Here is an 11,683-nt window from a genome sequence, read left to right as displayed (position 1 = left end):
GAATCAAAAAAAGTGGCCTGGTCATTAAGGGGCCAAATCCTTCTGGTCCAGAAGTGGTTATATATGCATTCGCGGACGAGGCACTTTATAATTTTTTTTTTTTTTTACATGGTCCCTTTTAAAAAAAAAAAATGTTTGGATCACTTTTATTGCTGTCAGAAGGAATGAAAACATCCCTTGTGACAGTAATAGACAGTGACAGGTACTCTTTATGTAGGGTTCTGGGTCCTCAAAGACCCCAAACCCCTCCTCTGCACTTAAAAGTATTCAAAACACCAAGTTTGGCTGTTTTGAATGCTGTAACTTTTTTTTAAATCTGGGGACTTTAAGGCTCCAGTAACCGAAAGTCATGTCATGACATCGCGCCCCGGTTTCTACATGGGAGACCCGATCAGAGCCCAATCTGGCTTTGTTTGGCTCTTTGGCCAGCCAGTGGACATGCCAGCTGGTAGCTCGCTTCCCCCGGTGGGACTGGAGAGTTGGGCAAGCTGTGTCCCCACCCATTCCCTTTAATAACAACCAAGCGGCTACTCAGCCACATCGGTTATTATTGCAGGAAAGCTAACCGCCGGCTCCAAAGAACGGTACTGGGGTGAACCCTGTAGCTGCAGGCATAACCCCGGTACAACCCCTTGAAACCAAGGCTTCATATTTGCAATCCCTCGGCGTGGACAGAGCCGTCTTTAAGCCGTAAATCGGCAGCAGGACCAATCCCGGGCGGCGGGGGATGGCCGGGTGCACAGAAGAGCAGGACGGTGCGGTGCTCGGTGAGCTGAGACAGAGGGGAGGAGCGTCAAAGTCCTCTTCTCCCTCCTCCCCTCCCTCCTTGTGTATGACAGCAGCCTGCAGGGGGCCCGCACAGGTCCTCTGTCAAGTTTAGACATACCGTAGCTTGCCTTAGCCGGAGCTGTGGGCGGAGCTGGGGGGGCGGTCCTAGGTACGGATAAGTTTATTGCTTGTCACTTGTCCACACTGGATACAGCTAGCACGAGGGTGTATAGGCAGGAGGGGCGACATATAGGAGAACCGATCTCCTCCATTCTCCTCCTAGCTCCTGCAGGGCTTTCAGTGGCTGCAGGGGCGGACTAAATTTCTACCATATGCTGCCCCACCGAACCTCCTATCCAGCTTGGCACTAGCTGTATTCACGATGTTGACAAGTAGTCATCTGTTCCTAGGACCGCCTCCTAGCTCCGCCCCGGACTCCGGCTTCAACTCCCGCTTCTTCCCTGCCGCTGGTCAGGTAGGAGAAATGCTCCCTGCCCCGAGGCTGCTCAAGTAGATACACACACAATCTCTGCCACAGCAGAGTATCAGGAAATACACTGCCCAGCAAGTATAGTGTTCCAGGTGTCCAACTGACTGTCACTCTGCTCCCCCGCCCCATACTGTCCCCCTCCCCCATACTGTCCTCCATTGTCCCCCTCCCTTCATGCTGCCCCCCCATACTGTCCCCCTATACTGCTCTCCGCTGCCCCCCTCCCAGCCACCCCCCTCAACACCACCGCTAGTGGAGAGGGGGGGGCAGTTAATGCACATGACAGCATTTAATCCAGGCACTGCAGCCTGGAATGGTCAGGATTTACTAACTGGATTAAATGCTGTCATGTGCATTACTCCCACCCCCCCCTGGGAGTGGAGTGGGGGGTAATGCACACGACAGCAGCCTGGAAGGGGCACGCAGGTCTCTGCATTGAAAGGGGGTACGCTGGTCTCTGCATTGAAAGGGGGCACACTGCTCTGCATTGAAAGGGGGCATGCTGGTCTCTGCATTGAAAGGGGGCACGCTGGTCTCTGCATTGAAAGGGGGGTACGCTGGTCTCTGCATTGAAAGGGGGGTACGCTGGTTTCTGCATTGAAAGGGGGTACGCTGGTCACAGTGCATTGAAAGGGGGCACGCTGGTCATTCTGCATTGAAAGGGGGCACGCTGGTCACAATGCATTGAAAGGGGGCACGCTGGTCACAATGCATTGAAAGGGAGCATGCTGGTCATTCTCTGCATTGAAAGGGGGCACGCTGGTCATTCTGCATTGAAAGGGGGCACGCTGGTCTCTCTGCATTGAAAGGGGGCACGCTGGTCTCTCTGAATTGAAAGGGGGCACGTTGGTCTCTCTGCGTTGAAAGGGGGCACGCTGGTCTCTCTGCGTTGAAAGGGGTGCTCACTATACCTTAATTACTGAAGGCCCCTTTCACACTTTTGTGACCTCAAAGTCATGCAATTTTTTTACAGCGTTTTTTGCCGCAAAGCAATGCCTATTACATTTTTCTGTGCCCCCCCCAAAAAAAAATTTTGAGCACCAGCCGCCACTGCCAGGCTGTGTCCAGAAGGATTTATTTATTAGAGAGCACGCTGCATGACTCTGGGCCACCACCAGACCAGACAATGCTTGATGGGCCTACTTTAGGCCTGATTCACATGTATGCAGGTTGGGGGCCCACATTTTCAAAGGCACAGCATCCTATTCATTTGAATGAGCTGCTTTCCCGCAGAAAAAAAAGGTGCATGCAGCATTTTAAAATTTCAGTGGCATCATGCACCATGCGACTTACCTGCAGTTCCTTCACCGGCAAGTTTGCTGTATTTGTAGGTATGTGGGCCATGCATTTAAAAACACAATGCATTTGCGTTAACTGTGTCATGCAAACGCACTGTGTTTTTAAATGCATGGCCCACATACCTAAAAACGCAGAAAGCTTGCCAGTGCAGGAACTTCAAGTAAGTCGCATGGTGCAAAAGCAGGATGGATTTCAAGGCCACTGAAATTTTAAAATGCTGCATGCACCTTTTTTCTATGTGAAATGCAGGTGTTGCACATATGCTGAAAGTATGGTCAATAATTCCAATGTGCGAAGGGATCGGACCGGGTGAAACCAGAATTATTTTTATTGAAAACGGTTCTGCAAATACAAGGACATGAGTGAGGTATGATTCTGAGGGACACAGCACTTCTATTCTGTTCCCCAGGAACGAAAGATCTAACTTTTAGTTCCTCTCATGCCTTGCTTGCAGTTGTGCTTTGTGCTGCCATCTACTGGTAAATTAATAGAAATGCCAGAAAACGGAAATGTGTTATTTTTATGGGGTACCTGACATCCCTTACACTCTCCCCCACAAAATTTGATGTCGTCCCCGACATATGCAGATTTAGTATTAGAACCATTCCATGCCCCATCTCACAATAGCCATTGGGAGCCAAGGTTAAGTAGTAATCCAATTACTGGAGGAACCATCCTCCCTGTGACATCTACTCCCAGTTATGTCACAGTTTCCCACCAGGTCCAGAGCGCTCATGTACCTGGTGAGATATTGTTGCATATAGCCAACCAGTGGCGGCTGGTGCTCAACATTTTTGGGGGGGCGCAAACAGAAAAATGTAATAGGCATTGCTTTGCGGCAAAAAACGCTGTAAAAAATTGCGTGACTTTGAGGTCGCAAAAGTGTGAAAGGGGCCTTCAGTAATTAAGGTATAGTGTGCCCTCTTTCAATGCAGAGAGACCAGCGTGCCCCCTTTCAATGCAGAGACCAGCATACCCCCTTTCAATGCAGAGAGACCAGCATGCCCCCTTTCAATGCAGAGACCAGCGTACATGCCCCCTTCAATGCAGTGACCAGCATACATGCCCCCTTTCAATGCAGTGACCAGCGTACATGCCCCCTTTCAATTCAGAGAGAGACCAGCGTACATGCCCCCTTCAATGCAGTGACCAGCATACATGCCCCCTTCAATGCAGTGACCAGCGTACATGCCCCCTTTCAATGCAGTGACCAGCGTACATGCCCCCTTCAATGCAGTTACCAGTGTACATGCCCCCTTCAATGCAGTTACCAGTGTACATGCCCCCTTCAACTTACGACTAAGCACTCCAATGTGTGAAACATGTCAACTGTAACCTATCCTGCGCTATTGTCCTATGTTTGAAGAATAAAGGACGTTTTATTGGATTACAACAGCGGGGAGCAACCAGTTTCTTCTCATTTCTATGTCACTGCAGTAGCGAGGCGGGGCCAGCACCTGTGAGTAATCCATTACATACTACACCTGAGCGGTATCCTGTTTTTTCTGTACTTCACATGCACAGTAAAATGTTTCCTTAACTATACCTTGCAACTGCCACTATAACTGCTTGTATACTGATGGGGCTGCCCAATCTGGCCAAAAACAAACATCACCATATGTCTACGGCTGTCCTACAGACTACACTGGCTGAAAGACCTAAGGAGAAAATAATAACAAATAATTGCTTAATAGCTAATGTTTCTTCTGGGGTAAGCAGAGGCCAGGAAATGTCAAATGACATATGAAGACAATCGGATCACGTTTTCCACATTTAGTGGTGCTCTGTTATTTATTGGCAGCTTACACTATAAAGAAGAATGAAGGAAGAACAGCCTGAGGAAATGTTGTCAATGTATTACAGCAAACACAAAAATGGTTTGTCTGCATTCTCCATTTGCACCACTAGATGGCCTAAATACCAAAAACATAGACTAGTTTCCTTTTCTTTTTTTTTTTCTACATACACAGAATAATCTTCAGTAATGTTTTAGAAATACAGTAAAACCTTGGATTGCGAGCATAATTCGTTCCGGAAGCATGCTTGTAATCCAAAGCACTCTTATATTAAAGCGAATTTCCCCATAAGAAATAATGGAAACTCAGATGATTCGTTCCACAACCATTTATTCATAAGTCCTTCAGTTTATAGTCCATATAAAAAGATTATAGCATTGCGATAGGTTACATAACCAATAAAATGTCCATCCACAAATAGCCGCTTCCACAAGGGGATTAGAAGCAAAATCCAGCAGGAGCTACAGAGTATCAAAGAGAAGAGAGGTGCCTCTAAGTGCAGCAATATGGTTCCATTTAATGAAGGTACAACATTTAGCAACTCACATGGTTGATAAATAAAACAGGCACATCTTTTCTTTTTTTTTTTTTTTCTTAAAAATCTAATAGTTTAGTTATTATAAGATACAGAGTCAGACTACACAGATTTTTAAACCGTAGTGTTCACATGTTTAACAATAGTGCATATAATAAAACCACACATTTTCATGTGTCAGCTATTAAAAAAAAATAAGTGATCCTTCAACTATTTTACAGGTTATAAGTAGAGATGTACCGAACTGTTCGCCGGCGGACAGTTCCCGGCGAACTTAGCATGTTCGCGTTCGCCGCTGCGGGCGAACATATGCGATGTTCGGTCCGCCCCTATAATACATCATTGAGGCAAACTTTGACCCTGAACTTCACAGTCAGCAGGCACATTTCCAGCCAATCAGCATACCTCCCTCCCACACCCTCCCACCTCCTATAAATAAGCAAGGGCAGCATCCATCTTAGATCATTCTGAAGCAGTGTGTTAGTGAGAGCAGGGAGAGTGTTGCTGCTGCTGCTGCTGTTAATAGCTAGGGACAGTTGTTAGTCAGTGTTCCTGGTCTTGCTAGTCAGTGTTCTTGGTCCACTACTGCTGTAAGGACAGCATCCTGACAGCACCCCAAAAAGCCCTTCTAAGGGCTGGTATTTGTGTAATTTTTATATATATATATATATATATATATATATATATATATATATATATATATATATAATCTCTACCTAGTGTCCCCAAAAGCCCTTTTAAGGGCTGGTAATTGAGTATTTTTTTTTATTTATATATATAAATATATATATATATATATATCTCTAGTGTCCCCAAAAGCCCTTTTTAGGGCTGGTAATTGAGTATATATATATATATATATATATCTATCTATTGTACACTGCAGTTGCCTGCCCGCTGTGTGTGAGAGGCCACAGACCCACCACAGACTGTACTGTGTGCACACCACACTCATTTCGGGTGGCACAGGCACAGTACCTTGCATTTAAAAAAAATTTTTTTTTTCCTCTGTCATAATTGCAGTGAGTGCTGTGTCAGGTCCACAGAGTGCACTATACCCACTGCAGTGCACTGCCCACCACTGATATATATACGGTGGCACAGCATCTTGTTGCAAATTGAAAGAAAAAAAATATTTTTTATTATTGCAGTTGCCTGGGCTGCCAGTGACTGTCAGGTCCACAGAGTGTACTGTGCCCACTGTAGTGCCACTGCGTGCCCACCCACCACTGATATATATACGGTGGCACAGCAGCTTGCAAAGTAAAAATATATATATTTTTTTATAATTGCAGTTGCCTGGGTGCCAGTGACTGTCAGGTCCACAGAGTGTACTGTGCCCACTGCAGTGCCACTGCAGTCCCACCCACCACTGATATATACGGTGGCAGGCATGACTTTTTTTGGATTAGTGTCTGGGGGGGGGTCTAAAAAGCGTACCTGTGAAGTTTCAGCTCTGTAGCATGTCCAGAAACAGAAAAAAAAGATCATATAGGTGTAAAAGGGGTTCCCACCATCCCTGCTCTACTGAAAAAATGATCTTTTTTTCTGGTTCTGGACATGCTACAGAGCTGAAACTTCACAGGTACACTTTTTAGACCCCCTAGACACTAAATCACACAAAAAAAGTTCTTAAAAATTGTCATTTTTGATAGAGAGCCAATTATTGGAAAACTTAAAAAAAAAAAAAAAAAAACTTAAAAAAAAAAATTATTTGGATTTATTGTCTGGGGGGTCTAAAAAGTGTACCTGTGAAGTTTCAGCTCTGTAGCATGTCCAGAACCAGAAAAAAAATAGAATTAGGGCTAGGGTCAGGGCTAAGGTTAGGGTTATTTTTAGTGCTTAGGGTTAGAGTTAGAGGGGTAGGGCTACTAACTCTAACCCCAAGTATCTCACCGTAACCCTAACCCTAGCCCCTAACACTAAACCTAACCCTAACCCTCTAACCTTAACCCTAACCCTCTAAGCCTAGCCATAAAAATAACCCTAACCCTAACCCTAGCCCTAAGCCTAACCCTAGCCCTAACCCTAATTCGTAATTTTTTCTGGTTCCGGACATGCTACAGAGCTGAAACTTCACAGGTACACTTTTTAGACCCCCTAGACACTAAATCACACAAAAAAGTTCTTAAAAATTGTCATTTTTGATAGAGAGACAATTATTGGAAAACTTAAAAAAAAAAAAATTCTTTGGATTTATTGTCTGGGGGGGTCTAAAAAGTGTACCTGTGAAGTTTCAGATCTGTAGCATGTCCAGAACCAGAAAAAAAATAGAATTAGGGCTAGGGTTAGGGTCAGGGCTAAGGTTAGGGTTATTTTTAGTGCTTAGGGTTAGAGGGATAGAGTTAGAGGGGTAGGGGTAGGGCTACTAACTCTAACCCCAAGTATCTCACCGTAACCCTAACCCTAGCCCCTAACACTAAACCTAACCCTAACCCTCTAAGCCTAGCCATAAAAATAACCCTAACCCTAGCCCTAAGCCTAACCCTAGCCCTAACCCTAATTCGTAATTTTTTCTGGTTCCGGACATGCTACAGAGCTGAAACTTCACAGGTACACTTTTTAGACCCCCCAGATGCTAAATCCAAAGAATTTTTTTTTTTTTTTTTTTTTAATTTTTCCAATAATTGGCTCTCTATCAAAAAATTACAATTTTTAAGAACTTTTTTTTGTGTGATTCAGTGTCTGGGGGTCTAAAAAGTGTACCTGTGAAGTTTCAGCTCTGCAGCATGTCCAGAACCAGAAAAAAAATTAGAATTAGGGCTAGGGTTAGGGTTAGGGCTAGGGTTAGGGTTATTTTTAGTGCTTAGGGTTAGACGGTTAGGGTTACAGGCGTAGGGGTAGGGTTACTAACTCTAACCCTAAGTATCTCACCGTAACCCTAACCCTTGCCCCTAACACTAAACCTAACCCTAACCCTTAAAGCCCAGTTCCTGTCCCATTTTGGTCGGTTCTGGTCTGTTTGCGGTTGTTTGCGGTTGTTTGCGGTGCGTTAAACGGGTCTGTCACTGTGAAGCGGGCATAACCCTTACACTACCTGATCGATACAACATCATACCTGATCGTATACACACACTGGATGTTTTAAAGCACGTTATTCCAAACAATTTAGGAATGTTAGGTGATTTATGCCCTTTATGGAATAAAACCCGACTCTGCGTCAACTACGTAATTTTCCATGGGAGTTTTGCCATGGATCCCCCTCCGGCATGCCACAGTCCAGGTGTTTGTCCCCTTGAAACAACTTTTCCATTACTATTGTGGCCAGAAAGAGTCCCTGTGGGTTTTAAAATTCGCCTGCCTATTAAAGTCTATGGCGGTTCGCAATGTTCGCCGGTTCGCGAACATTCGCCGATGTTCGCGTTCGCCGTTCGCGAACGGCGAATTTTATGTTCGCGACATCACTAGTTATAAGCAAATTAAGAGCCAACCACCATTTGTAGGTTTGTGAAGAGTGCATTTGTGCAGGAGGGGGCGCAATTAAACCAAAAAAAAAAAAAAACACCATTACACCAAACAAACACATGAAAAGGTGTGAGAAAGTCATAGTACATTTATACCACCTGTGCGAGTGCAAAAAAGTGTAAAATCATGTGCATGCAATCAAAACTTCAACAGTGAAATATGGGATATTGATGGTATGGCTTTTAATAGAGATTCCCAGTGGTCAACCCAGACCTCAGGCAAAAAAAAACACTGGTTTGCTTTTAAAGACCAGTCTCCCAGTACCATATCATGTTCTTTTCCCCTGCCATGAGTAACTAAAATACCCGATAGTTTGATTCCTTATTATGGGGGCCAGTGCCATCACATAGGAGCAGGAGACAAATGTGCAAGCTCTGACTTGGGATTATACCCAACAGCTAAGCAGAGACTGGTCCTTTACTTGGACATTTAAGTTGAACTGTGCTTGTCCATGGAGGGCAACCTAGGAGAGGAACCATGAAAATGTAATTCTGCAGTCTACACTTGACAGGTTAGTGCACGATTGCAGGTTCTCTGAAATCTAAAAATATTCAAGGACATTTACAGTAGAGGCAACTAGACCCGATTAGATCAGGTTCCCACAATAAATATTGACCATAGTGATGGGGGGGGGGGCTCAAAAACAAGGAGGTACACACCAATCAGAAACATAGACATGATCAGGAGCAATCTTCTGTGCTTAATCAGTGAGCTTTTGTGAAGGTTTATGTGTCAGATAGGTGATGAGAAAGCTAGATGATCAGGAGCCAACTGGGGTTAATCTACCAGAACTGGAGAGTGCAATATCTGGTGCAGCCCTGCATAGAAGCCAATCAGATTCCAGTTTTTTTTTGTTAAAGCTTAATTGAACAGCCTGAAGTTAGAAGCCAATTGGCTACCATGCACAGCTGCACCAAAGTTTGCACTAGCTCTAGCAAAATCAATCCCAGTGTGCCTAGTGGAGTAGGTGATTGACAATAGCTGACTGATCGTAGCTGTGACTTGGTAAATTTGTAGATCTAAATTCTGGCTATGGGCTACAGTTAGGTCCCCTATACCTTTAGATTAACGGGACATATTACAGATGTACATAGCCGAGTCCTAAAAAAATGCAAGACACTTTTTTCTTCTACTAATCCATGGCGTAGAAGATACTGGTTCCGCTCTCTCTTCGGATAGTGTGGATACATCCATGAGCATCAAATCCTCAAAGCTGCAGAATTCTTCATTTGATGTGCTCCAGTTTTTTTCAGGCTCACACGTTTTTTCCTTGTTGGATTCGTGGAAATCGTAACTGTCCCAGAAGATACTAGGTGTAGGCAAGGCCGGTGCTTCCACTAGGCAAACTAGGCAGCCGCCTAGGGCGCATTGCCACCTAGGGGCGCAGCCAGGAGTCGGCAATCTCTCTCCATCATGAATGATTATTGTGAGCTGAGGGGAGAGGTGGCGGTAGGGGAGGTAGAAGGGGCAGAGAAAGATGCCAGGTGTCTTGGGCAGTGGTGGAACTATCAGGCCCTGGCTTTCCACTACTGTTGGAGGGGCCCCAAGAGGCAGGAATGGAGCCCACCAGAGTGCTGCCTGCATGATGATCCTCTTCAGCTGTAGCTGAACGGCCTTTACCCCAGGCAGGAAGTGACTCTCTGCACTGAGCTGGTGCCTGGGTGTTACATGGAGCATCCCTGGTGTGAATGGGAATCGGGGTCACCAGGTGTGCCATGGGGAATCAGAGTCACCAGGTGTGACTTGGAGGATAGGGGTCACCGGGTGTGCCATGAGGAATTGGGGTCCCTGGGTGTGCCATAGGGGATTGGGGTCCCCAAGTGTGACACGGAGGAACATCGGGGTCCCCAGGTGTGACATGGAGGAACATCAGGGTCCCCAACTGTGACATGGAAAAACATCAGGGTCTGACATAGAGGAACATTGGGGTCACTGAGCATGACAGCATGACATGGAGGAACACGGGGGTCCCTGGGTGTGACATGGAGGAACATCAGGGTCAGTGGGTATGACAGCATGACATGGAGGAATATTGGAGTCCAAGGGTGTGACATGGAAAAACATCAAAGTCCCTGGGTGTAACACGGAGGGACTTCAGGGTCCCCGGGTGTGACATGGAGGAACATGGGGGGTCACTGGGTATGAAAGCATAACATGGAGGAACCATCAGATCAGGGTCACTGGGTATGACACAGAGGAGTATTTAACCCCTTCCCTTTTTTTTTTTTTTTTTTGGGAGGGGGGGGGGCGCAAGTAGCTGGTCTTGCCTAGGGCGTAAAATAGTCTAGCACCGGCCCTGGGTGTAGGAGTAGCATCTATTCCATCTACATAGCTCAGTAAATCATGCAAGGAGGAGATTTCTGTATCACCATCGTCCAAGGTTTGTATGGTTTCGTTTCCAAGCACACAACTCCTTTTCTTGTTTGATTCGTGGAGATCATAACTGTCCCAGAGGATACTAGGTGTAATATCTATTTCTTGTACACAATTCAGTAAGCCATACAAGATTTCTGTATCACAATCCTGTATGACAACATGTGAAATTAAATCTGCAGGAACCAAGAAATAGAAGATCTGTTGTGTAGCCTGTGGCTCAGTATTACTCGCTGGTTCTTCCTCTGCAGCCATGCATGGCAAGGAGCTCCCATCTAAAGCTGGCAATGTGGCTAAGCTTTCTGTTAAATCGGTGTATGTGATTTCAGGACATTGTGAGTGTGCACCTTGTAGTGAAGAAGTGTAGAAGTGATCAAAGTTTTCTATATCCCAATAATAGCTTTGACTTGGTGTAACAAAAGAGGGAGAGTTCAGACAACCAAAGAGTTCAACCGCTGTGTTCAACAAAACACACTTTAAGAGCTTGTTTGAGGACAAACGCTTGCCAAGTGTGTTTATCATTTTCCTTAAACGGTCCATGATTTCCTTCAATGTTCTGACTCTATATCTGCTAAAAAAACAGGCACATCTAAGCAGGGCCGTTTGAAGGAATTTGGGGGCCCCAAGCAAAATGGACATGGAGGCCCCCCGACCCCCCCGCACACACGCAAAGTCTACAGGAACCACAGCATAGCCATACAGTTTAAGTATCTATCTATCTATCTATCTATCTCTCTCTATATATATATATATATATATATATATATATATATATATATATATATATATATATATATATATATATATATATATATATATATATATATATATATATGAGATAGATAGATAGATAGATAGATAGATAGATAGATATAATAAGGAAAGGAGAGAGAGAGAGAGAGAGAGAGGAGGGGGACAGATAAACAAAAAGAGACATAGGAAGACTTATGCCCCATA

The 11,683-nt window shown here is 45.0% G+C and overlaps 1 protein-coding gene across 1 annotated transcript; it reads right to left on the bottom strand.

Moving 5' to 3' along the window:
- Positions 1–9,454: 9,454 nt before the first annotated feature.
- Positions 9,455–11,266, bottom strand: LOC309544752 (uncharacterized protein; the record flags this gene model as incomplete). Its single annotated transcript, XM_082243734.1, has 2 exons — positions 9,455–9,662; positions 10,656–11,266. 2 exons carry the CDS (start codon positions 11,264–11,266, stop codon positions 9,455–9,457), a joined length of 819 nt encoding a protein of 272 aa, XP_082099860.1.
- Between the last annotated feature and the right edge of the window lie 417 nt (positions 11,267–11,683).

This window comes from Pelophylax lessonae (genome assembly GCF_965119305.1).
Source record: "Pelophylax lessonae genome assembly, chromosome: 1".
Classification (NCBI taxonomy): Eukaryota; Metazoa; Chordata; class Amphibia; order Anura; family Ranidae; genus Pelophylax; species Pelophylax lessonae.
Note: the sequence above shows the minus strand (reverse complement) of the source record. Positions and strands in the feature narration are given on the sequence as shown.